We start from the raw sequence: 26,594 nt of genomic DNA on the forward strand, positions 1-26,594 counted from the left end.
CCTTGAGCAATGTACTTATTCTAAATTGCTCTGGTAAAATTACCCAGCTATATAGAGGGGTAAGTGTAACCTTAATAGTATAAGTTGTTTTGGGAAAAAAACCATCTGATTTTGTTGTACTATAAAAGGTAACCTTTTTTCCCCTACCTTAGTTCATTCTCTTCCTTTGTCTGAGGGTATGATAGCTGGGGCTTGAACCCCAGACCTGCTGTACTTTAGCCACCGACTCAGCCTGTTGTGCTATGTATCCCTCCCAACCACCCTCCATTTAAAGACATGCTATTAGGGTTCACCCATAGTGTATGTGCTGCATCCCCCCCCCAAACCACACACACCTCGCCCAGTCCAAAGACATGTTATTCAGGTTCACCCATAGTGTGTGTGTGTTCTACTGATAGGGATGAGTGACCCATTGTGAGTAGTGTGTCTAGCAGTGTAAGACACCCTGGTGAATAAAGTGTGTGGGCTGATACTACACGGCATCCTTTGGAAGTTGCTTTGGAGAAAAAGCATCTGCTAAATGTCATGTAACTGTTTGCTACTGGGCCCGCTGTAGTATCACTTAATAGCCTTAGTGCTTCTGTCGCCCCCTAGAGGTAAGAGACATACACCTTCCCCCACCTTGTTTATTGAGGAATGAAGAGGGTTCCAGTGTACAAAAATTGAAATGCTACACAGGAAGTCAACACAAAAGCTAAAAATACAGTTACAGTAGTGAAGTGTCAATTTGTCTACCTCTATATAGACAGTGACAAAAATAATGTACTGATTCTGAGTTTCACATTCAGTATTTTTCCTTTGTAATATGGCATCAAAACTATGCAAGGCATTTATATTCACTTAGGCAATTTACAATATATACAGATTACATATCAGAAAGCTAACAAACACTGATGCACATAAAGAGCTCATACAGAATCCAGTTTCACAATATCATTTACTTATTTTTTAAGAAGCAGCACATGAAAACTGAACAATTATAAACAATTTCTGGCAAAAGAACTCATTGGCATTGTAAGTATATGCAAATCTTGCAACAATTGCACTAAATATCCAGTTTATAAAACATGCCAAAAAATGTATCATAATAATTATTCCTAAGTAAAACAGCTTTTTTTATGTTATAGCCACCTGATTTTCATTGACTTTTCAGAACAGTGTAAATATACACAACGCTTCCTTCACAGTATTTCAGTTGGGCACAGGCACTGAAGTTTCCTTTTCTGTATTTGATATACATTCTTTTAATACGTTTTACATTTTGTCCACTTGAGTGGTCGGGTGGAATATGGACATTTGAGTCGGAAACCACAGCAAGAAATGACAGGCAGGTAAGACCGGTTAGACACTACAGCAGAGCAAGACAGGTGTCCTTTTGGATGAACAACACAGGAATGACGACCTGTAGAAAAAGGATCAATACTGTATCTCTCCGATGCCCCACCCTCACCATACCTCACAGGAAACCACCGCCCAGCGTGAAGGGCGTGAACTTCTGCGCCTGCTGGGCGCCAATCTCTGCCACATACAGGGCCCCTGTTTTTAGATCCAGGTCCACAAGGTGGGGCTTGATATCCTCGGCCAACTGAATGACACTGGCCACTCGGCACTGACCAATTACACCTACAGGTGGGGCCTCCAGCAGGGAGATCTGATTGGTGTTTAGCTGCACCACCACAAAATACTTCTGATCAGGTGTTTGCCTGGTGGGGTTAGTAAAAATGAGGGTGAGTCAAAAGCATCAAAGGGATTGATTCTACCATTAGAAGTTGTTTCCCGGTTTACCTTACAGTGCAGTAACCAAAAACAGCTAATTCATTATAATTATTCAACATCATCATCATTTGTATTCAGATGCATGGAAGACACAACAACATAGTAACAGAAAGATTTAAACATGTATAGAACTGCTGAACCAACCGTGAGCAATAAATCGGGACAACACCTATATCGCTGTGTTTCCGCTGGTTCCTTACCTTATATACACAACTGGAATTAGGAGTCTGTCTCTAATTTGTTTTGTTTACACATCCAAAATCACGTTTGCCAATAAGTCATAATCACTTTTATTAGCTAAAAAGCCTTCTCTCAATTTATTCACTGGTTAGACTGTAAAAACCTCAGGAAAAGCTGTAATACTAGGTAAAATTTTATTTAATTATGTTTTAATTAACTCCAAATCACATTAATATTGTAACTGACTTAAAATGACTGAAAGCAAGAATCCATCATCTCAGAAACGTGCCATTTGATCCCAACTGTTGACTAATTTATTACATATGCAGGCCCAGTGTTCATTAGTTTCTAGCCAATTTCTATTTCTTCCATTTTACACTCAATAAAAGCGTAATAATACCGATGCAGCTTGTTTTATTTGCTCATATTTCAGTGCCAATTATTGACTGATAATCCAATAAACATGGAAAGTTGCACATGTTTTTATTGATCGCTGACACTAGGGAACACCAGACACAAGCTGGGCAACACCACTGTGTTGGAAATGAACCGAAATAAGGTGATCCCACCCTTCTTCTTGGACACACTAACTTAACGATTCAGTATAAACACAGGCTGCATTTGGTCTTGAACAAACAAGTTTTAGGAAAGACACATGAAGAAACTAATTACTTAAATTCAATTTGACTGATTAATTCCTGTTTGGAGTCTTGAAAATGTACCAGTCAAAAATCCAGAACATGAGGAGCCAGTTTGGTAGAATTAAAGGGGCAAAACTGCATGAACTGGGGGTCTTACCTTACAGAGTAAGGGGCATCTTCCGTGAAGCAGCTGCCCCATGACCCCAGCCAGTCACCCGTCATCGAGTTGAACACCTGGATCCGTTTGTTGCCGCGGTCAGCCACCCACACCTGAGAGCCATGGTGTTTTGGGCATCAGAGTGGATATGCAGACTGCTTTTATGTGACTCCATAACCCAACCTTGTGGTGGACATACCCTCTGGAAGGAATCCACGGCCACGCTGTGGGGGATGTAGAACTGCGCAAGACCGGAGCCCTTCTCTCCGTGCATCCACTGAACCTGCAAGTCTGCAGAGACAGACCGATCAAACTGTCCATCACAGGGGGACCAACTGAGTGCCATGTTGCTGTGAATGAAAACACGGCCGATTCAAAGCTGACAGACACCTTTGGAAAGCTTTATCAGTCGGTTGTTGAGGCCGCCATCACCATCCACGATGTAGATGTCCCCGGAGCTGTGGACGAAGATCTCAGCCGGCTGGTCAAACTGCAGGGGGTTTAAGCTGGAGCCGGCCTTCCCAGCAGTGCCTAGCACCTGGAGCAGCTTGCCGGAGGGGGAGTACTGCTTGATGGTGTGTCCGTATGGCCCTGTGGGGGAACAGCAGAGAAGCGTCAACTGGAGTACAGGGTCCTTTCGGTCTCTGGTGTGTCTTCAGGAGACCAAGCACTTTAAATCAGAACAGCAGATGGAGTGTTGGATGCTGGATGAGGACGATCACTGGTTTAAGCCTCAAAAAGCTTCATGTTACTGTGCACTTCGGAAGTGTACATGACTTGAATTAGTTCAATAAAACTGGACATCCTGAATGAATATGTATAAATAAGGTCAGGTTAAAGTTTTAGCAAAGCTATTTAATAAGAAAAAACAATATTAAATCAGAGGGAGACTCTTTTTTCCGAGCCATGACTCGCAATATCAGTAAAGTGAGATTTCCTGTGATGCTCACCGTTGCCCACATCAGTGATCCACACTGTGGGGCTTGTGGAGGCGTTGGCCAGGAAAATCCCATGAGGCATCTCCAGGGTGCTGGTGTTCCAGGCCTGCAGGAAGTCGCCATCCGTGGAAAACACCAGTACTTTGGGCACGTTGTCTCCTCTCTGGGATGAAAAAAAGTGTCATCTCGCTCAGCAGAGCTCAGAAGGCCACCTCACATCGGCATAATATAACCTTGAGAGTAAGAAACCCAACTCCAGCAGAAACATGAAACTCATGCTGTGATCAAAATACCAGACCACATATCTTCCTATCAACACGTCTTACATACAGTCAGCTGAGATACACATGATCCTGAAGAGCACTTAAAGTCACCCGTTTGTCATCAGCTTGCTTTCTGTTTCAGCTCAAATATGTGTTAAACGTCAACTTTTCCCCCAAAAACACACACCTGGCCGGACATATCGTTAATTCATTCATTCCTCAGACAGCTGCACTAATGCCTGCGAAATGTGTGTGCCTTGGCACTTGGTGGATCTCACCTATGCTACATACGTGCACACCAGGGTGGGGGAACACAAGTTAAACTGAGCACCTGCTAGGATCTGGGAGAGCTCACCTGTGCTATGTACACCACTCCAGCCAGGTGGTTCACAGCGACACCAAACACCTGGCCCGTAAAGTGCTCTGTGTATTTGGGCCAGGAGATGTCCAGCTTGTAGAGCGGCCGCCCCAGCAGGCGGTAGTCCGACTTCAGGTCCGGACGATCCGACAGCTGCAGAAATTGGAGTGAAGTTTAACCTCGCTGACACGTCCAGTGCCGTGTCCACGTCTGCAGCCACGACATCACATTTTACTCTGTTCTAAATCAGTCACGTGTCCTGTAGTTCATTTCCAGCTGTGCCAATGCACCAGTTATCCCACCATGATTTAAAATGACAATCAGCCCTAACAAATACTAATACAGAATCAACTTCAATAAAAAAAAAAAACCTAACAGACAAAATAATAGATAATACAAATAACAGATAAAAGCCAAAAGATCCATACAGAGGAAAAAAAAAAAAGGTTAATAAACATAAATAAAGCATAAACCCTACTGGACAATAAACTCTAAAAGAGAATAAAGCCTAACAAATCCAAATACAGAATTAACTTTAATAAAGCTCTCACTTTTAGACCCAAAGGTTGCCGGTTTGAATCCCACCTTGAGCTGTATACATGCATAAATAATTGTGAGTTCTCTATATTTACATGTATTTATTTAGCAAACACTTTTGTCCAAAGCGACTTCCAATGAACTCTATGTAGTGTTATCAGCCCACACACCTTATTCACCATGGTAACTTACACTGCTAGATACACTACTTACACTGGGTCACTTATCCATACATCAGTGGAACACACTCTCTCTGTCACCCACACACTATGAGTGAACCTGAACAGCATGTCTTTGGACTGTGGGAGGAAACCAGAGTACCCAGAAGAAACCCACGTAGGAGAACATGCAAACTCCAGACTGAGTGAGTGGGGATCGAACCCACCACGCACGACACCGACACGTCCTCACCAACCAGACATGATGATGTGTGAGACAGCAGCACTACTCGCTGTGTGTGCGGTGCCGCCCTCAAGTAAGTAGTTTAACATTCATTGTGATTCATGTCAGTCGCTTGGACAAAAGTTACATCACGCTGAAATTTATTATCTAACTTCCCGCACAATGACAATCAACTCAAGTGTCACGGAAATGAAGAGCGACACACAGTGAGTGCCAGCAGTGAGTGAGCGAGAAGCTGCAAGAAGAAGCAGAGAGAGACAGGCAGCGCCGCTCACCCGCGAGTCCCAGGTGCCGTACAGCGCCACTACGAGCACGAACACGGCTGCCATGGCGACCGCGGCCGCGCACGAGCTGCTCCTCTTCTTCATCCGTGAGGCTCCCAACGTCTCCGTAAGCTTCGTTCACTGGGGCACCAAGAGCGCTCCGTTCTTCCGGCTGCTGCCGCTGGCAGTCTACCGCTTCCTGTTTTGATCACGTGCGAGTCAGAGGGGCGGAAATGACGTCACGTAGAGGAACGGATTGAGCGGCTTCAACTTGAAGAACTTAGTTAAATATTTTAAGTGCACTGACTACAAGTTAATCAACCTCGGCGATGACAACTGATACAACTCCAGTGCAAAAAACTTTAAGCTAATAAATATATATGATAGATATAATATGTATTTATTTATGGTTTTCTCCAACGTAGACAAAAATACAATGCAACATATCTACATAATCTAATGTAACTAAAGGTAATGTAGTTGATCTGAGCCCTACCGGTACAATTTAAAAGTCCCGAGTACAAATCCTTGTCCTGCTGTAGTATTTAACCGGAATCGGTAGAGTGAAACATTTTGTTTTCCAGCTGTAAAAATGAGTAAATAAGGTGATTATTTTGAGAGTGAAAAAACGAACTACTTTGACCAAAGGCATTAAGGCTAATGATAGTATACAAAAAAATTAGTTAAATATTAAATCAAGTGTTAAATATTTCTGTGTTAGAATAATAATAGGCACTCAGATGGAGATTTGTTATTTTGTAGCTTTTAAAAATGTGTTTAGTTGTAAAATGATAACACAAAATGCATGTTTGCCCCTGGTAATGTTCATTTTTTATTTTGCTGTAGCCTAATCCCTGACTTTTGTTTTTAATTTTAGTCACTTGATCTCTTAGAAAATAATAGTTATTAAGAGCTAAACTAAACGGCTACAGGCTCGAATCCCAACAAGGTTTGTTGTACTCTTGAAAGGCACGTCCACCCACTTTTCATCAATAAATATAAATGTTTTAGGTTACGTCATATGCATATGAATGTATTTGTTCGTGTTTCTCTGGGTAAATCTGGTGTGTTTGTATAATTACCACGTGATGCAATGTTTTTATTTCAACACACTGTTCAACGGCAGTTTCCACAGGCACAGTTTGAACGAAGAAAAAAAAGTGGAACGTGTGGAAAGTGGAATCATCTTATTTTGGTTCGAATTTTACAACGCTCTATTATATGTGAATGAAGTCACCGCGCGCCGTACCCGCGCGGCAACGCCTCTAGTGTAAACTATGAGTGACGACATCAACAGCCGCGTTTTCCAATTGGTTGGTTCAAGTTCGCGTGCGATAACGGTTCGCCAATGAAAAGGCGACTCTTTAGCGCCGAGCCCAACGAGCGTTTAGCGCTGAGAAGACGGTTGGGCTGCACGTGAGGGTGCGGAGGGGAGTTGCTGGAGGCTTTGAAAAGGCAGTTTTAGTTTGTCTCTCTTGTTCAGTTGTTTTAAATTCTTGTATATTCGCAAAAGCACTGTCAACGGCTCTTCGGGCTTCAGCAGGTGAGAAAGTTACTTTTAAAACCAAGAAAAACAATGGCTTCTGCGGTCCTGTGTTGTATATTCTCTACTCTGCTAGTACTACTATTATGTAATACGATTCTTCTGACGATTATGTTGCTTAATCTTCCTTTTTATTTAGTTTTAAACTCATTACAAAGTTAATATTAGATGTTATATATATATATATATATATATATATATATATATATATATATATATATATATATATATATATATATACCTCTTCTCTTGGCAGATCAAAGAACAAACAAAGCATCATGGAAAAGTATCAAGATAAGTCTGTGGTACCTAAAAATAAAGTAATGGATTCTACAGCTAAAAGTCAAAGAAAAATGGCCATTACAAGGGTAAATTTGCATTTTTTTTTGGTTATTTTACCATAGCCTGTTTGATTTTCAATCTATAAATCCTGATCTAACTTCATTCTCTACTGTTACCTTAAAACAGAGTAATAAAGAGAATACGAAGCCGGCCAATGAATGTAAGAAACTACAGAGAAACGAAGATGCCCAGAAGGTGAAAGAAGGTTTTATTACAGCTTTAACTTCAGAAAATGGTGAAAAAGGTGATGTTTTCATTCTTAAGAAGACTGACAAGCAGGAGGTGAAGGTGAGACTTGCAGGACCCCCAGCCACTATGAAGAGTCGAACCCTCAGCCAGGCCTTTCTCTCCCAGCAGGCTGTGCAGCAGAAGAAACTGGTGGCAGAGGTCACCAAGCCCCATGCCACCATGCCACCTAAAGCAACCCTAGGCACTTACAAGGGCCGTGTTGTCCCCTCAAAAATAAACTCTTTCCGGAGGAAGCCGGCAGATGATGGAGAGCCTGCAGCCAAAGCTGGCGAAAAGCCTTTGGTACCAATGGCAGAAACACTGAAGAAGCCAGGGAATGTGAGGAGGGAGAGAACCAAGTCTGCAGCTTCCATCCCAGGACCTCTGAAGCCCTCTACTGCTTTGCAGCGCAGACCCAAGTCTACCTCCGACAAGACAGCGCAGCCTGTGATCAAACCAGCAGGGACCACAGTCATAAAATCAGCCATCTCTGGTGCCCAGAAGCTGGCTTCCAGTGTAAATCATCCCGCAGCTGGAACTTCTGCAGTGGTTTCAGCTGGACCTGGGTGCAGGATATTTCCTGCCACGTTGAATCAGAAGGGACTACCACCAGGTGGCAAACCCCGGGTGGCAGCAGTGGCAAATGAGAAGACAAAAAAACTTAGTGGCAGCAGCACTGTCAGTCAGTACCGGGTTTCCATGGAGACAGCAGAGGAAAGGAGGTGGGTTCGTGTGTGTGTGTGTGTGCGCTGCCCCATGCATAGCTTTTAGTTCTGCTGTGTTCTAAGATAGGATGTCCTGTACAAGATTAACTTTTTACTTTAATATCTTAATCTAGAGCAAAGCTGTCTGACTGGTTGGCCTCCAAAGGAAGGACCCTAAAAAGACCACCAATTGCCTCAACTCTGTCCAAAACATCAAAACTCATGTGCAGGGTTCAGTCAAAACATCCACCCAGCTCACAACCCCAGTCTAACCCAAAACCCACATCTCCCATGCATCTGGGTTCAAACCTGGAGTCTCAGGTTGTTGCACAATCTGAATCAGTGTTTGAGTCTGCTGCACAACCTAATTTGGACCCGGAGCCCGAAACCAAACAAGCACCAACTCCCAGCCCTGACATCATGAACACCACTTTAGACTTGCTGGACAACTCAGACATGGACCTGCCTGTGGATCCACAAGTCAGAATGGAAGATGTAAGAATCATTTTATTTGTGCCTTGATGTTTGTGTAAGAGAAATTGTATTACTAGTTCAAAACCTTCCCCTTTACCTCTTCAGCTGGTGGTTAATCTCTGCAGTGCTTTGGAAGCTATGGAAGTACTTTCATCAGGTGGTAAGTTAATCAGCACTTTTACAAGGGTTTATGAATTTTTTTTCATGTTCACTTATTGTTTCTTGCTTTATATTTCATACTTTAAGATCATGGGGAAAGTGGTGAGAATGTTACAAAAGTATGTCAAGTAGAGCAACAGATGGAGAAAGCCAACATTTTGGAACCTGCTGAAGAGATCTTTGATCAGAAAGTGAAGGAAGAAGGTTCTATTCTAATGGAGAGTGGTGATGAATGTGTGGAAGAAACTGAGATGGAGGCAGCATCGGTGGTGAGATACAGTGTGAGGACAACCCCCTACCTCCAGAAGTAAGTCAAAAGGTTGGAAGGCCTCTGTGTCTGCAAATTCTGACCTTTAGTGTAGAAACTTGTTTCTGCTCTTGAACATTTCTCCATTTTCAGTTTTTCCCCTTTGAAAATCCTCTGTAAACGGTCAATGTATGACCAACTTCTTGACAATTGCTGCAATAACTTGGTTTAAACACTCCTTTCTGTCTCCCCTTTTCTGTCCAGCATGAAGCAGAGGATTCAGTGTGAGATGACCCCAAGCGAGGCCGCTGGCCGCCATCGCCAGAGCAGTGCCATCAAGGACCTGAAGTTCCTGACTCCGGTGCGGCGCTCCTGTCGCATCCACCGCCAGTCGGCCCGGTTGCCAGGCATGCTGACCGACCATGACCCCACTGTGTCCTCGCTTGCCGAGTTGGCAAAGCTGGATGATGATGCTAACGCTTACATTTTCCGGCGCAACCCGGCACTGCTGGAGACCCTACCAGACCAGCCAGGAGAGGTGCAGTCCTGCTGAAGGACAGAATGTTTTACAGCAGAAAGGTAGTGCAGGTGTGTAGGCTGAGCCCTGCCTGTACCAAGTGTATTTAACACAATGTCCCAGTTTAGGGTTCTGTAACCACATCTTGGGGTGGACTGAAGGCTCTCTGGAAAGTAGGTATAGCCTCCTAATTCTACATCTATAAATGGCAACTTGTACATGTTAGCACAACTGGAGTACACTTGCTGTATAAATTTGTAATGGAAACTGCTTGGCACTAACCCCCCACCATTTAAAAGCTCTATGTTTTTAGAGGGATGACTTTCCAAAATTTGAATGTTTTACCTAACTGCAGTTTTCCCTCAGCTGGGAAGTGGGTTTTAAATATCTTATGTGTGGACATAGTTGCTTGAATTATGCTGAGTTTATTTAAAAAAAAAAAAAAAAACTAATAGAGAACAAGCAGCACTAAGGAAGTTGCTTGGCTGTAATAAGTTATACAGTGATTTTAAAATGTACAGTAAAACACATGGAAATAAACTGCCTGGAACATTGTGGTTAATTGCCATTGTACCTTTTACAGTGGCTGTAGCAGCCTGGGCTTGTGACATTACTTTTAGAGGGGGTAATGTAGACAAACACTAAACCTATAAAAGCCCTTAAATCTTCATACAGTTAGGGTTAACAATTTAGCATGTCTAAGTGATTTGACAGCCTGCTTTAGAGTGCCATCTCCTAGGGCTTTTCAGCAGTCAGTGATTTCTTCTGAAAAATCTTCCCTGGAGGAGACATTTGAACAACCCCACCCCTTTCAGTAAAAAGCTATCAAGCTACATCCATATTGAAATAAAACTAGTGAAGGTCCACTGTAGCACAGCTGCATTTTCATAAGATGACATCACGAACTTAAGGCAATCATTTTCTTTTAATAAACTATCTTCCAAAACTTTTGAAGGATCACAGGGCTATTGGGGGAGGAAAAGGTTAAATTCCATAAAATCTTTAAAAGGCAAAAACAAAACTGTTCCATTACCTAGAGGCCTAGCTTAGACTAGATGAGGATACATCTGGCTGTAAGGGGGACATATGGGCAACAGTATCAACCCAGATCTAAGTAGACAGGTGACATTTTTGTGAAGACCAGTCAACATGATTCATATTTTAAAAAAAACACCCATAATTGTGCACACATGTGAAAGTGTTGAATGTACAGAACTTTTGTGATGAAAGCAATGCTTAAAAATAAAGTAACACTTGTAAATGTCATTACATTCAAGAGACTGAAAATAGTCCAAGGAAAACATTGTTCTAACTATTGTTATCTGTATAACTCCCATCAAGCTGAGCACCAGTCTGCATTCCCCTGTCCTGGTCACAAGCCAGACTGAAAAGCTACACACCACATCACCCACACAGCTCTGGTACACTTTTTCTTTCCTTTATCTAAAAGCTAAATATCAGATTTCCTTGCACTTCAGTTGTGTAATCTCATGAGTCAAAACACTCCCTGTTCCTATTGCCATTCCCACCCTTTCATCTACCCCCAAAAGCCCATTCAATACTAGTGGTAACAGTTCAACAAAGAGCACTTGTAGAAATCACAGAAATATGGCTTTTAAAAATTGTAACAAAGTTTAAAAATATTTCAGTGGAATTTCTTTTAAAAAGTTCTCCATTCAGGTTTTTCTACAGTCTCTAGGAAAAGAGGTGAGCAGCTGTGGGTATGTGAGAGTGACCACTGTTCTAGCAAAGGTTGTGTGTTGCATATGCTCTGTGGTGACTCAAACAGGGGTATATGTGTGGACAGCTACCGGTCAAGCCACTTGTTTCTAAAGTTAGCAGTCCGCCCATTGTTGGTTGAGCTGTGTGCGCATGCGTGCGTGGTGCCTGACAGCGTCACTCCCGTATGCTAGCCGAGTAGGAGAACTGGGGAAAGTGTGTGGGCTTGTCGGAGTCCTCGCAGTCAGCGCTGTCATCTGCAACACAACATGGGACAGCAGTGTGAAGGCACTTTGTGTCGCTCACGTCTACTGAGGCACGTTTGAACCGTATGTCTACTCACATTTGTCCGGAGGAGTGAGCGTGATGGTCTGTGCCGTGAACTCGTCATCGAAGTAACGCGTGTCCGTCTCAGAGGTGACCTGGGGCTTGAAGAGTGGAATCAGCTGAGAAAGAGAAGCAGGGGTTAGATGCTGCTACTAAAGACTCCCTCTGACTGCTCTTGGCAGACTGAACACACCTGATGAGTCTCTGCCTCTGAGAATATTACTGAAATGGATGTACCTGAAGACAGTCTCCTCTTATGACACAGACCAGATAAGACATCTGTCAGATAACAGACCTAACCACCTAGAGAGTACCATTACTGTTCCGTATCAAGGCATTAATAAGCCAGTATAGTTGAGCGTTGCCATCTATTTAGCCACAAAACTACCAAATTCAACGTCTTCCAGTGGTCATACTTGCATTTATTCATTTAGCTGACACTTTTTTCCAAAGCAACTTACAACATTAAGGTATTTACAATTATTTACCCATTTATACAGCTGGGTAATTTTACTGGAGCAATTTAGGGTAAGTACCTTGGCTGAAGGGTACTACAGGTGGAGGTGACATTCAAAGCTGTAACTTTTAGGCCCAAAGACAGCAGCTACAAGAGGATCAGCAATCATTACTGTAAAAATGGAACTCAAAACATTACACTTACAGTAGTCCTCAACTTGTAACCAGCCAGACTTATGACCATACCATTAACCTTATACTGTTCTGGAGTTCTGAAATTTGGTTGTAATGTCTAACTCAGACTGCTCCATCTGCTCTATTATCTCCTCAGAAGGCATATTTATTGACTCAGCATATATTAGCAGCAATTTTACTTCAAAAAAAAAAAAAAAGTTTTTGGTTCCATTCAGGTCACAATTTTTAATTGCTAGGAAGGGAAGATGTGAGCATTCCAGAGGTGCAGAAAAAAGCCAAAGAAAGTGGATTTAGAAATGAAAGTGAAACAAAGTGCAGCATGAAAAAACTGCACTGTATTAATATAAATTTATATTATGAAATTGGTGAAATATATAAAAACAGCTTTGTTAAATATTTCAGTATCATTGGAACAGAGCCCCATTTTCAAACAGAGGGTGACCTGTACTTATCTGAAACTTTTTCTCAAGTGAGTTGAATTCTTACGTGGGAAGTTACTTAAAACTTAACTATTTATATAGCAGTGTAATTTTTACTGTATTGAATCAGGGTAAGTACCTTGCTCGGCAGTACTACAGCAGAAGGTGGGGATTCAAACCTGGGTTTTGAGATCAAAGACAGTGGCTATAATCACGGCGTCACCCATTTCTGGGAGGGCTGTCAGACATAGAGGACCGACTTGTGTGAATCTCAGAACTGTACACACCTTTCTCTGCACTACGTCCTGCCAGTTGATGGAGATGAAGAACTTGTGGCTCATCACTTCTTTGGCATCTTGAGGACCACCTCCGAGCCTGTGGAGAAAGCCCCCTGTAAGCCTACTGCTCAAAACCTTCATTGCTGTCACTCATCTGCATCACATCCGTGAGAAGAGCACCACCTCTGCTTGGGGTCCTTTTTGAGCAGCCCAGCCAGCAGTGCTTTGGCCTCGGGGGACAAGTTGCGCGGGAAGCGGATCTCCTCCATGAGGATGAGCTCAAACAGGCGCTCGTGGTCCTGGTTGTAGAAGGGCAGTCGACCACACATCATCTCATACATCACCACACCCAGCCCCCACCAGTCCACTGCCCGGCCATAGTCATTGTCCTCCAGCACCTATGAGCAGGAAAAAGGTGGAGATGAACACCAGGCCTGCAAATTCTCCTCACCTTGGGCAGGAGATCAAGTGGAATTGCTGACCTATCATACTGGTTCATACCTCAGGGGCCAGGTACTCTGGTGTGCCACAGAATGTCTTCATGGTGGCTCCATCAGTGATGCCCTCCTTGCACAGGCCAAAGTCGGTGATTTTGATGTGGCCATCTTTGTCCAGCATGAGGTTCTCCAGCTGCCAAGAGTAGGGAAGGAATAGAATGTATGGAGTCAGCAGTAACTGGTAGAACTATTACATCCAAGGTATCAGCCCAAAAGCAGAAAAGGCCTGTACATCAGGTCCTCGTGTCACAAACCGTTAAATATTTCCTACTTTACTTTTAAATGTAACTGCACTTTGTCTTTCTGATTCCTGTAGAGTAGATGTCACCTGTGTTTACCTTCTGAGCCAGTAGATGGCACTAAAGAGCACCCAAACATTGGCATGTAAGGCACCTTAATGAACAGTGACAAGATGAGGAATGTCGCATGCTTATGAGATGAACTGGTCAACAATCTGCATTAAATGGACGTTCGTGGAATAGAAGTCTTAAAAGCAATTTATTATATCTATATCCGAGACCCTTACAGAAAACAAATGAAATCACAAACTGACAAACTTAGTGGTAAACGTGACTACGTGTACAAAAAACTGAGTTTTTAAAGACTCCTGGTTCCAGCCGTTTTTGCACGCCCATTAGCCAGAGCAGCTGAAGTCATCAGCAGCATCCCCCCCAGTAGCTCAAAGCGAGCAATGGAACAGATGACGAGACTCACCTTTAAGTCCCTGTAGACCACGTTGCGCGAATGCAGGTACTCGAGCGCCGAGACGATCTCGGCACCGTAGAACCGTGCCCGGTCCTCCGTAAACACACGCTCCCGAGACAGGTGGAAAAACAGCTGGAGAGAGAAATTTAGTCCTGGACTCTGTACCTCAGCAGAAATTGTGACATCCCAGAAATGGTGACATCCCAGAAATGGTGCACAGGTTGTTAAAGATGCACAAGACTCACCTCCCCTCCATTTGCATACTCCATCACAAAGCAAAGACGGTCATGGGTTTGAAAGGCATACTTTAGTGTCTGTTGGGTAGAAACATTTCAGATATACTTTGCAGGTATGTGCACCACAGAGCGTCCACTCTTCCAACACAACTCAGCCAAGCTGACCATTTGATTCAGACACAGAAGCGCAATTACCACTGACTAGAGACCAGCAATCTGAACAACATTTTGAATCTCAGTCACAAACCACCTGCCGTTTGCACGGCTCATCCACCCAGAAAAAAAAGCACACAGGATCATACTCCAGCTGCTGGGCACTCACAGTGAGGAAGGGGTGCCGGGTATTCTGCAGCACTCTGCTCTCAGTCACCGTGTGGGCCACCTCATCCTGGAAGGAATGTGACAGGATGGGTGACTAGATGAAAAAGGAACAGATTCTCCCTTTTAAGTTTGACTTAAGTTTTCCTGGGCCATTAAATTCTGGTCAAACATAACAGTTCATTGTAGCACAACCAGGTAGGTAATCCTGACAGAGCCACACTCCAGTCACCAGCGCTTATCCTACCTTTGCAATGATGACTTCCTTGCGCAGGATCTTCATAGCGTAGTACACTCCAGTGGCCTTCTCCCTGACCAAGATGACCTTTCCAAAGGTCCCCTTCCCCAGCAGCTTCAGGTAGTCAAAGTCACTCATTGTCTGGAGAGGCGGAGGGGTGTGATTGCAGAGTGTTATGACAGCTTGACTCATAAGTGATATGATCATTTGCCAAGCAAAAGAATGAAGCTATCATTTCCATCACCAGACAAAGCAGTGAGTGATAAGGAAGAAAATAACTTTTCCCAAAGTTATATAGAGCACTGTATAAAATTCACAAAATAGAGCTAGTTCTCAAATTACTATAGATGTGACCTGTGAGTGCCTGGACTCAAGACATCCACCCAGTTAACACTTGAGTGTCAACATTTCACTAACTTCTAAAAATCACCGCTTCATCTGCTGTACGATAACATCAACTGGCCGTGCCGCTGCAAGACACCACATCTGTTACCAAGTCCAAGTCTGTGTTTGGGTGTCTAGCAGCGATTATGTTTTGTTTACAATTCCCTTCAAATTACTTCTCATTCAAAATGGGTAGAAAGCAAAAAAGTGAGTTCTGTTGGCGCTTAAAGCGGAACACAATATATCTAGTAATGAATGTATAATGCTGTATATTCTATTATTTTAACATGAATGTGAAGTTTGTGGAAAAAACACCCCTCTTATACAACATAGCATTCTTGAATGTTAATTCCTTATATGTATATCCTTATGGCTTTTCAATTTTGAGGATCACTTCTATACATCTCAAAGTACACAGAGCACAGTCTAAAAGGCAAGGTTCAAGAGACAATGAAGGAAAACTGGTGCTGTGGGACACTGACCACTTTGGTACGAGACTTGGACATGGCCACTTCCATCTCCTCCATCCCACTGCCATCACTGAAGGAACCACACTTGATCTCCATGGGTTCCTCCTCCTCCCGCATCTTCAAGCTGTTGGCCACCGCCTGGATCGCCCTCATCCACTCCTCCCTGGATTGTGAAGTACATGAGAACATTGGTGGTTTCAGTAAATACACATCCACACACACACACACACACACACACACACACACACACACACACACACACACAGTGAATGTAATACAATGTTTACTGAATTGTTGGATGACTGTCTATCACCTCACATCTCCCCTCATTAGTTTTTTGTAGCTGCCAGTATCAAGTTCAACTCCCTACTTACAGCCTACAGGTAGGTAAAAGGATCTGTACCCTCATACCTACAGGAGGCGATCATCACCTACAGCCCAGCAAGAATGTTGTGCTCCTTCACCTCTGTCTACCTGGAGATCCAATTCAAATGTCTGTTCTCAGTTTTGGCCCTGATATGGTGGAAAACTCTCAGAACTGCTGAATCTCTCTCAGCATTCAAGGTCCTCAAATCAATCTCTTCCAGACCCATTTCTCTCCTGATTGCTACATAAATGAGTCCACCACCATCTGCTATGATCATCAATGCATTTGCTATTTAAATGTCATTTCTATAGACAGCTACTTGAATCATGTGAACCAGCAACATGGAGGTACCAAACAAGTTTTAGACACAGCATTATCGAAGCACATGTCAAATACATGTAATTCAGAGTAAACAAGTGTATTTTTGGACTAAACCATCTGCTAAATAACCTGTCTAGATGAACATTTTCTCCATCTGTCAGTTTCACTGTTCTACCTGCATCATCTCCTCATATCATCCCCCTCCCTCACTCTCTCCTCCTTGGCCCTAGTTTCCGATGAGCAGCCATCTGACCTCTCCTCATTGCTGTCCACATGGAACGTGCGTTCAATGACAGTGGTCCACTGCAGGCACCGAATAACAAAGGTGTTGGGCTTCGGTCGCTCTGTCTTCATCAGCTGGCACTCTGCAGCAGAACAGGGATAATGACACCGACACAGTAAGGACATCCAAATCATTGAGCATTATGCGTATGATGGGCAGGAATTGAGCAGCTGAGACTGACCTGCCACAGAAAAGTTGTTGAGGGGGGGCAGACTGTGCTCCAATGTTTCTGGCTTCTCCTTGTAGCCAATGAAGGAGCCATCGCTCTTAAGGATGAAGTACCGAGGCCTCCAGGTCTTGATATACTCACCTGAGCAGATACAGATCCATCTTAGCAACTACAGTCATTGCCTGGTAAAATGCTGCTGGTAAATGCACTTGTCCTCGAACAGCATGACTGGGTAAAATGCCCGCTGAGGCCTGAGGTCCTCTGATACCATTCTAGTAAAAATTAGGAAAATGACAACCCTCATGTCCATTCTGTACTGGCTATACCTTACTGAAGTGGGTCACTTCCAAAACCTAGCATACCCAGTGCACCACAATACTTTAACATGTGTAATAATTTATTCCCTTTGTCCATTATGTATTGTGCATGTTCTGCATCATATTTACATTTTATGCAAACATGTCATAACATACACACGTGAATCTGATTTACAATCAGTTTTTCAGCTATCAGTGTCAGATTTACAGCATTTTATTCCCCGCACCAAAAATACAAAAAAGGAAAACCTTTTAAGTTTAAGGTATACACTATAATGTATGGTTCAGGTTTGTATTTGCCAGTTATTGATATTAATATCTAAAATGAATTTATGTCTATTCACCTTATCCTTGTAAGCAATGCACACACACGCAAGCCAAGTTGTCCTGGTTTCGAGGTATGTGTTATAATGGAAATGTACTTCCAAGTGCAGTTTCAGTGAAAATCAATGAATATAGCCCAAAAATGGTTGTAAAAGTATGCTGCCCTTAACTGTGTATAGCATAATCCAGGCAATAACAGCATTTACATGCTGATAACTAATAAACAAAGGGGGGAGAGGAAAAAAAAAAAAAAAAAAAAAAAACCTCGCACTAGACCATGAAGGAAATACCTTTCAAAGATCAGCAGATTAACAAAAGAAACATGATGCTCAGCAAGTCTTCAAGCAAGACTGTGCACTTGACTTTTGCTGCGTGCAGCACTTATCTAGCCTGATGGTGAAACTACAAAAGATAAACATTGACACATCCTGCCGCATCTGTGAGCCGATCACTCGAGCAGACGATGGCAGACATATGGGCAAACAAACAGGCGGCTGACGTGGGAACGGTGTCCTTACCACGCTTGTGCAGCCAGCCCTCCCTCACCACGCTGACGTCGTTCATGCTGGGACAAGGGCGTCTGAGGTGACGGGCTGGGATAGGGAAGGGGGTGGGGAGGGGGGGAGGGGTCGAGGGGGATGCACTGTTGTGGTGGAGGGGGGAGGCGGGGTGCTCAAAAGAGCGTTAGCGCCAGCAGGGCCCCGACAACGCCACCTGGAAATGCTGAGTGGAAGAAAGAAAAGAAAAAAAAAAAGTACAGAATAAAACTGACGTTAGAAGCTTGACCACAATAGTTACCCCAACACACAAACATTGCTCAGCACAGGAATGGATAACATCAAAGAGGAAGTTCTCATCCTCAAAACAAGTAGTCAACAACTTCAAACAAGTCCCATAGCAACCCGGGAGACCGGCAAAGCCAGCCAAGAGAGCAACATGAGAAGAGCGGCAGGGGGCTTGATGGAAGAGCGATGGTGACCTTTGCTATTTTTGGGGTTTAGGGCAATTTCACCTTAGAAGTACACTTGCTTCTTTCATTTAAGATTTTCAAATTGTTGAAAACAAAAAACATTCCCCAGTTTATGTATGCATTTTAATTACTTTTTCTCCCGCTTTATCCATTTGCTTATCACTCCGTTTATTTTCCATATTTTGTCTGAAGTAGCACAGATGTAAGTGGTTTTCAGATGCCCAGTCGATAGATGGCAAAGAGTAATGAAAAGCAAAGAATACTGAAACGGAACAGGAGTGTGGGGCCGCCTTAATTCGGCTTACTTCCACCGCATTTACAGCGCACGCCTGGTCTTGGATCATAAACAAGATGAGAAATATTACACGTTTATGAGAAATCAACCAACAATCAGCACTGAATGAGTTCATTTTAAGTAAGTTAATAAAATGTGAAAGTCATTTGTCATGTTCTATACTTCAAACACGTCCTCTATTCTCAACGGGGTATAACCATAACGAGGCTACACTTACAGCCTTGGTGTCCATACACTGGAAGTTCAAAACCACAGGACCACAATCCTACTGTTACAGAAGACATCCCAGAAAAAAGATAAATCTGACAGATATCGAAGGCTGCTGACTTTAAGCATGAATAACCGACACAGAAAATAAACGCAGTCAATTCCGTGGCTTTAAACGGTGAAATAATTTTCCGACAGCGGCACCAACTTTTGGCCAAGTATCTGCTCATCGTTCGTATTTCTTACAAATTGTCATTGGCCAGTGGTATCTCCATGTTCCACCAGGAACAAGTTTTGAGTGGAGACAAGCGTGGGCTGATTTCTCCCCAAAAAATTACCTCTGGTCACAAACAGGCATTCCGTGCAGCTTTCTGAGCGCAAAGCACAGAAAGACTCAAGATGAAGGATGAGAAACCCACAAGTACTGGACAGCTGAGAGATCAGCTAACTGCTAATATGTACCACTTCCAACAAGTGTCTTGTGGTTTTAAACAGCTAAAAACCTCACAAGGCACACACAATTACTACTGACCATTATTTAACAGACACCTTTCTCCAAAGGGAATTACAATGTTATGATTGTACACAAAGCCACGCAGAGTCTTTTTTACTGTATCGGTTCAGGGTAAACACCTTGAGGGCAAGCCACAATGTAACAAATAAGAGCTACGGTGTTAACCTTGGCTGCTGATACTTTATAAATAACTGATGTTGGTAAAGACCCAAATGACTGAATGGATAATAGAGAGCAAGGAAGGTTTCAGTGAAATTTGCAGCCCAAATGCTGTATATGTATTCAAGAATTAAGCCTTATGTTGCATCACACAGCCTTCCATGCCAAGACAGGTCTAGTCTCACCTCATCTGCCCTTGCAAGCACTGTGGACACAGCACCGGATTAACTCCAGAACACGTACACACCACCACCATGACGACGACCAACTCCTCAAAGGATGTGCAAAAATCCAGACATGCACTTCATGTTTGTCATAATGACAATCATCCAATCACAGCATAATTACGGTAAATCTAACTCACAAATAAAATATATTCAATACTAACATCCTGAAATAAACTATGAATACCTAAATTAAATAAAAATACAGCTTTTATAACATGAACGCCCTAACACTGTCACAAAGCCTTCATCTCAGTCAAATGGAGATCACCCAGTGTAAAACACTACACAGTACCTCTTGTGTGTGCAGTGAAAGATCTTATCATTAACATCAATTTGCAAAATTACAAAAATGTCTAAGCTTGCAAAGGAGAAATTGGAAAGAAAAAATATGAAATTGAAAAGGAAGTTAGAGATCAAAAAGTTCATTAAATGTAGTGAAAAGAAGAAATGTATATTTCATACTGGTTAAGATGATTCTGGTATTTATATGATTTATTAAAAAAAAAAAAGTGAAGAAACTAACTGGCAGTGACAAACCAGAGGACAAAAAGACTGAAGAGCAAGTTAAAAGTAAAGTAAGTCATTTAATACTGCACTGTCCTCTCAGGTTTCAAGTTTCTTTAAAAAAAAAAAAAAAAAAAAAAAAAAAACACACAACAAAGAGGAAAAAAAGAAAAAGTTTCCCCTGTGTATGAGTCAGAGTCCAGCGGTCCAAAAACTGTCTCCTGTGCAACTCATTTACATTTATTTTTTTAGCAGATGCTTTTCTCCAAAGTGACTTCCAATGAACTTACACTGCTAGATACACTACTTACACTGGGTCACTCACACACTGTGGGTGACCCTGAACTGCATGTCTTTGGACTGTGGGAGGAAACCAGAGCACCCGGAGGAAACCCACGCAGACACAGGCAGAACAGCAGCGCTACTCTGTGCCACCGTGCTGCCCATACTCATAAATAATAAGCGATAAAATTCAATAATTTGTCACAACTATCATAAAATGTTTGTCATCATTCATACAGACAACCTATATTTATTCTCCCCATAACAAAGAATGGTAATTGGATGCCCTCCAAATGGAATTTGCCTAAATGAACTTGAAATTAACTGCTAGACCAAGGACTGTCATACTTAAATTTTAGTTACTACCATCTAATACTACCATAAACTTTTACTACTACTGCTTTTAATGCCTAGTCTTCCCAACAGCAAGAATTGGATTCAAACTCATGAGCTTTGAGTGCAAGGCAGTGAGTATTCCCACAATGCCACCTGTCCTAGCACTGATTTCCTCCTGGACCGCACCTTAACAGAGCACTGTGGCAAACATTTACCCTTCACAGTGAATCCATAAAGTGTAACATACTTCTAATGATTAAAACAGAGGTGGTTTGGTGTTTGATGTTCTGTGAAGTCACACCCAAATCTTAATGCATATTTAGGATTTTTGTAATCTGAATTAGAACTGAAGGCATCCTCGTGCTTCTGGGTGAGATAGGAACGATCGAGATACGATTTATTGAGAAGGTACATTTGTGCAGTAAATCCCATGCTGAAAACAGCAAAAGACTGAAACCTGAAGAAAACCGACGCTTCATCACCTTTTGACTACAGTCACAAGGAATTCGAAGCTGTCAGCTGATTATGGGCCAATGAGACAAAGTTCCCATGTAACTCGGGGATTTTTCATCACGCACATCTGCATCTTGACAGTAAATGCAGACCAAGAATTTGCTTTTGACCGAAAATGTCTTTACCGATACACCATCTGTTTATTACCTTCTTGCCACCACAGGCAGCTTTATTCACAAAGTTCTGAGAGCTGTGATTCACAAAAAAGCTTCAGCGCTGATTTTTTCCACCTCTGGTTGTGACAGATAACCTGATAACACAGATGAGTAAATATACTGTAATTTACACTACCTGACGCTATCATCAAACTGGTCTTTTCAAGGCAGGCACTCGGGCTCAAGAATACCCCTCCCTGTTACCACCAGGCAGCAGGAAGTATAGTGGTTAGAGCCATTCCCTTGCATTTCAAGGACCCAGGATTGAGTCCAACATCCTGCTCTCATACCCTTGAGCAAGATATGTACCCTGAGATGATACTTATACAACTGGTTCATTTTTACTGTAGTTTAAGTTCCTTCACAGAGAAGCAACAACTAAATGGACTGAAAGGTCCTTCTTACTAATTTTGGACTGGAAAACCAAAAAGCACCTGATTTTCTCTTTGACAGAACTCTGTGGATTTGTACCTTAGAGTTGGGTAATGAGAGCCACAAAACCACCTTTGTTAACACCTCAGATACTATGGAACCCATATCCCATCTAAACAAGAGGGGATACCAAGGGCCACAAAGACCTGGAACTGGAAGACCTTCCAAAACTTAAAAAAAAATGAAGAAATAAATAAAAAAAACTGTTTTTGCTTTATTTTGGGGGCAGTTAGTCAACATATCACACCAAGTCACCGAAAAAGGACGGGCAACAGTTGGCTATCAAGACATCTGTTCTTAGCATCTGCAAGCTTGCCCCTTGTTTCAGTTTTTGCATGCATCTGCTGAGTCCTGCGCATTGTATCTCGCCATCAGCAGGCACTCAGGGTCCAGCACTCGGTTGGAAACGCTTACTAGAGCTCCTGCTTATTTAAGCTCTAAACCAGTTTATTTCATATTCCCTTAAAGGCTAAACTGAAATTGTCAATCTTTGACGAAAAATAAAATGATCAACGCAATACTGAGGGGCTGCAAAAGTACACACTTAAAGATGTAAACAATTGTCTGCTAATTTTTACCTCCAGCTGTTGATTTCAAATTGCTTGTGAAAACTATTTAATATAAGGGCTGAGGTGGGGCACCAGTCAATTCCACACTCCTGCTATACACCCCTTAATCAAGGAACTTACCATGAACTGATACAGTAAAAATGACCCCACTATATAAATTAGTACATCCCTGTCAGCAGCTTAAAATACAAACCTAAAACTGTAAGTTGCTTTGGATAAAGACGTCCTGTAAAAGAAATCTTGGTAATTTGTCTTAAATCTGTTTTACATATCTTTGAACTTCACAACTGACTAATTTTGGCAGCTGAAAGGGTTGATTCAGATTTAGCGGTGCTCTGAAGAGCACAAACAAAGCAGATCTCTTTTGCCCTGAATGTGCTGCTAGGTTCCTCAACCGTTGCAACACCGCAGATGATGCTGGAAGCAGTGCCAGAACTTCTGTTATTGAAGTTCTGCAAATCTGTCTTCCCATTTTAAAGGTAACGGCTGGAAGGTATGGCTACGACGTGACCCGACATTAAACTTCGCTTCAAGCTGAACGGCCCCCAGCCGAGCTGGCGCCCACTCTCCACCTTCGGAGGACGCTAAAGAGGGCATTCTGGAAGCCACTCGATTCAAAGCGTACGCCACACTGCATGGTACTCGCAGCTTAACATTTTACTGTATTTTTTATTATTTAAACTTATAAACTTCCTGTTCATTGTACCCAGGCAAATTTCAAACTGCAGTTCCTCTCCCAGGACAAGCTCCTGCAAGACTCTGGGCACCAAGCCAACCCCTTCATCCAATACCGTGTGTCACCTGCAAATAGGAATTTCAAACTTCACTGCAGAGCACACTAAATTTTGATGCAAATTTATTTTGACAAATTTTGAAGAGTTCTAAACAGAAGACTATGAACTTTACCATTTACACGTTAAGAGTTCACAAAGCACACCAACAATGATCAAGATGTTAAATATTTCTTTAAATGTGATCATCAAATCCACGTGCATGTACATTCTAGCTTAACCTCAATATTACTGACCAGTATTTCTTAATCGCAGAACCAAGTGCCAATATTGTATTAGTCATTGATTTTAATATGTCTGTGCTTTGTCAGTATATTGACTAGGCAAATACTGAAATTTATTCTGGAAATGCAAACAGACTAATTTGCATCTGGGCATCATGTGATTTAGAAACTGTTGAGTCAAGCTGAAAACTGTGGATGAAAAACAGGCCCACGTGCACCTACCTACCACTTCAAACCGACCACATTTCACAGCATCTGCTCATCAGGCCAACACACCTTGTTTTGGAATAGCAAAACGAGGAAATGCCGCTATTCGGCAGCATCGGTGGCAGGGAGACACTTGTGTCGTGGTGATGTGCTGGCAGTCTTTCAACTAGTAACCTCCACCTTAACTTTTTGCAAGTTGTCCAAGTTTTCCCATGACATCACCTGTCCATAGTTATCATCTTACATTAAATGGACCTTTCAAGATGTGAAATCCACATTAATGGAAATATTCTCTTGCCATTAGATTTTTCACCTGAATTACAAGTACTTTCCTTTAACCTGGAACCCTGGTTTGCCATCGACCGTTGCCAACTACACGGGGCACGCAGCCAAGTACTGTTACATAGCTGATGACGACAGCTATATTTCATAACTTCTGTGGATTATTCAACCTGATCAACTTTTTCTGTTATTTATGCAAGTTATGAAGTACACACTGACACATAAACAAGGTCATTTAGTTGTTAAACAGAGTTTAAAAGCTTTCTATTTTGTGGTAATACTAAACATGTTACCAATCTCTGATACTTACTGTCAGAATCATTTAATCTTAATATATGTGACCTTTACTTAATCTAGCACATGTATCCAGTACAAAAGAACAAAAAGGTCTTAGGTCAGAGACAAAGAAAGGAGTTCCACTAGTTAAAAAATGTGAAGTAAGCAACAATGAACAAGTTGATAAGCATCTCAAAAAAAAAAAAAAAACCATTAATATAAACATTTCCATACATTCAGAACATTAGTTGCTGTAATTATTTTTGATTACCCAGCATATTGCCACTTTTGCCTCCATATTAAAGAATATCTGCATTTATTTTAAGGTTGGATGACAAACAAAAAAACCACCTCCTCACAGACCAGCATTTGGTGGAGAGAGAAATTTGGAATAACGCAATAGTTATATAAAAAAAAAAAAATCTGAGCATCAATAAACAGCTAAAGAAAAATATAAGTTGTTGTTGCATACATTTATTCATTCAGCTGATGCTTTTCTCTAAAACAACTTACAGTACAATGTTAAGTTTATAACCACTTACCCATTTACAGAGCTGAGAAATTTTACCGAAGCACTTTAGGATCAGTACCTTGTTCAAGGGTACAACACAACATAACAGCCGGAGGTGAGATGTGAACCGGCAACCTTCGGATCCAAACTAAGGCAACAGGTCTAACCACTATGCGACTATGCTACCTGCTGCCCCAGCTGCGCAGCGGCAGCCAACACCGTCACAACAGCAGCACTCAGGTGAAGCCCCTGCAGCCTACAGAGAGCTGCACATAATGTAACTGTGCAGCTGTGCAGCCAGCAGTGGTGGCAGAGAGTAAACAGCAACACAGACTCAGAGCAGGCCATGATTGGTCGATGGCAATACCAAAGACAAAGGTTACTTTCCGCACTGGAACTGGGTCTGGGGGGGGGGCAGGGAGAGGACACAGGTGTACGCCTACAGCTTACTTACTAATCCAGGAGGAGAACCGATCGGAAGTGTTCAGGTTGTGTATTTCACTATGGATTTCCCACCCACCACTCTCTCTGGATTGTTTGTAAAAACTTCTCCAAACTTAACCTAACAGATTTATTCACTCTCTGCTTCCCCGCTAAGCGTACTAATAAACAACAACATCACACACCACCGCCGCCGGTCCTCGCGACGGCTCCAGCTGAGCCCATCGCTTAAACTCTTCTCCTTACCGCGGCTGCCGAAGCCGAACCTCAGGCTCATTTACGCCGAACCCGGAACCCGGGTCTCCCGGAGCGTGCGCGCGGGGGGGGGACGGGACTTCTTCTCACTCAGCGCCGAGGGTCCACGGAGCGCGAGCGCGAGCGCGACCAGCCAAGCAGGCGCCTTGCTTCTTCTTCTTCTTCTGCTTCTCTCTCTCTCTCTCACTCACATACACTGAGCGTAAAACACACACTGCCCGCTTTCTTATCACGCGCGGTCTTCTGTTCCCGTCACTCTTCGACATTTACTGCCTTTCTACTTCGCCTTTCATCACCAGCAGCATTCGCGAGCGCTCACTAACGTTTACCACTGGCCACCGTTAACAAGGCCGCGCTCAGTACAACATCAAAAAGAGGAACTCAACGCGGCCCCCATCCGGAAGTGACGTGTCGCGTACAACGACGACGTCAGCGCTACTTTCCTTTTATCGCTCGCTGACTGTACACGCAATTATGACGATGAACCAAAGTAGCGTTTAAGAGGCTCTGTTGCAGGGTTAATTATACAAGGAGGAGAATAAGTGCTGACTATACAGGAAAATTCACCGATGATATGCAAAATACAGTGTGATCATTAACAAAGATCTAGGTACATTTGCCTGACGCCTTTCTTCCAAGCGACTTACATGATACTTTACAATTATTTACCCATAGCTGAGTCATTTTTACTG

General features: G+C 42.7%; 3 protein-coding genes across 7 annotated transcripts; 1 reads left to right on the forward strand and 2 right to left on the reverse strand.

The window, feature by feature from the left end:
- Window positions 1–1,008: 1,008 nt before the first annotated feature.
- LOC108921550 (NHL repeat-containing protein 3) lies at window positions 1,009–5,715 on the reverse strand. The gene is made up of 7 exons (XM_018731044.1): window positions 5,528–5,715; window positions 4,311–4,466; window positions 3,705–3,855; window positions 3,145–3,345; window positions 2,954–3,045; window positions 2,755–2,867; window positions 1,009–1,703 (listed from the first exon to the last, which is right to left on the reverse strand). Exons 1-7 carry the CDS (start codon window positions 5,618–5,620, stop codon window positions 1,457–1,459), a joined length of 1,053 nt encoding a protein of 350 aa, XP_018586560.1. The 5' UTR covers window positions 5,621–5,715; the 3' UTR covers window positions 1,009–1,456.
- A 1,198-nt stretch (window positions 5,716–6,913) lies between these two features.
- LOC108921699 (cytoskeleton-associated protein 2) lies at window positions 6,914–10,177 on the forward strand. 4 transcript variants are annotated; one of them, XM_018731318.2, is made up of 8 exons: window positions 6,914–7,058; window positions 7,315–7,426; window positions 7,527–7,688; window positions 7,740–8,350; window positions 8,467–8,827; window positions 8,912–8,966; window positions 9,053–9,272; window positions 9,477–10,177. In XM_018731318.2, the coding sequence occupies exons 2-8, from the start codon at window positions 7,337–7,339 to the stop codon at window positions 9,763–9,765; spliced, it is 1,788 nt and encodes a 595-aa protein (XP_018586834.2). In that variant the 5' UTR covers window positions 6,914–7,058; window positions 7,315–7,336; the 3' UTR covers window positions 9,766–10,177. The 4 variants fall into 4 exon arrangements, with proteins under 4 accessions (XP_018586834.2, XP_018586835.2, XP_018586836.2 ...); XM_018731319.2 differs by having other exon boundaries at window positions 7,758–8,350; XM_018731320.2 differs by having other exon boundaries at window positions 7,527–7,595; window positions 7,758–8,350.
- A 458-nt stretch (window positions 10,178–10,635) lies between these two features.
- Window positions 10,636–26,305, reverse strand: LOC108921701 (RAC-beta serine/threonine-protein kinase). Of its 2 annotated transcripts, none has more exons than XM_018731321.2 (14): window positions 25,894–26,305; window positions 18,271–18,475; window positions 17,124–17,252; window positions 16,913–17,024; window positions 15,984–16,134; window positions 15,127–15,258; window positions 14,884–14,949; window positions 14,571–14,639; window positions 14,335–14,457; window positions 13,625–13,753; window positions 13,307–13,521; window positions 13,133–13,220; window positions 11,792–11,894; window positions 10,636–11,705 (listed from the first exon to the last, which is right to left on the reverse strand). In XM_018731321.2, exons 2-14 carry the CDS (start codon window positions 18,314–18,316, stop codon window positions 11,626–11,628), a joined length of 1,443 nt encoding a protein of 480 aa, XP_018586837.1. In that variant the 5' UTR covers window positions 18,317–18,475; window positions 25,894–26,305; the 3' UTR covers window positions 10,636–11,625. The 2 variants fall into 2 exon arrangements, with proteins under 2 accessions (XP_018586837.1, XP_029105032.1); XM_029249199.1 differs by lacking the exon at window positions 25,894–26,305 and adding an exon at window positions 25,238–25,333.
- Between the last annotated feature and the right edge of the window lie 289 nt (window positions 26,306–26,594).

Source organism: Scleropages formosus, chromosome 25 (genome assembly GCF_900964775.1).
Source record: "Scleropages formosus chromosome 25, fSclFor1.1, whole genome shotgun sequence".
Classification (NCBI taxonomy): Eukaryota; Metazoa; Chordata; class Actinopteri; order Osteoglossiformes; family Osteoglossidae; genus Scleropages; species Scleropages formosus.

Bases quoted from the DNA above. Each gene is read 5' to 3' on its own strand.
- LOC108921699 (XM_018731317.2), top strand. From the start codon at position 7,337: ATGGAAAAGTATCAAGATAAGTCTGTGGTACCTAAAAATAAAGTAATG. The intron at 7,427-7,526 runs GTAAATTTGCAT...ACCTTAAAACAG, and splicing joins GAAAAATGGCCATTACAAGG to AGTAATAAAGAGAATACGAA. The intron at 9,273-9,476 runs GTAAGTCAAAAG...TTTTCTGTCCAG, and splicing joins ACAACCCCCTACCTCCAGAA to CATGAAGCAGAGGATTCAGT.
- LOC108921550 (XM_018731044.1), bottom strand. From the start codon at position 5,620: ATGAAGAAGAGGAGCAGCTCGTGCGCGGCCGCGGTCGCCATGGCAGCC. The intron at 4,467-5,527 runs GTGAGCGGCGCT...CAATTTCTGCAG, and splicing joins ACGGCACCTGGGACTCGCGG to CTGTCGGATCGTCCGGACCT. The intron at 3,856-4,310 runs GTGAGCTCTCCC...TTTTCATCCCAG, and splicing joins GAGTGGTGTACATAGCACAG to AGAGGAGACAACGTGCCCAA.
- LOC108921701 (XM_018731321.2), bottom strand. From the start codon at position 18,316: ATGAACGACGTCAGCGTGGTGAGGGAGGGCTGGCTGCACAAGCGTG. The intron at 16,135-16,912 runs GTCAGATGGCTG...TTCACAATCCAG, and splicing joins GTGGACAGCAATGAGGAGAG to GGAGGAGTGGATGAGGGCGA. The intron at 13,522-13,624 runs GTATGAACCAGT...TCCTGCTCATAG, and splicing joins CAGAGTACCTGGCCCCTGAG to GTGCTGGAGGACAATGACTA.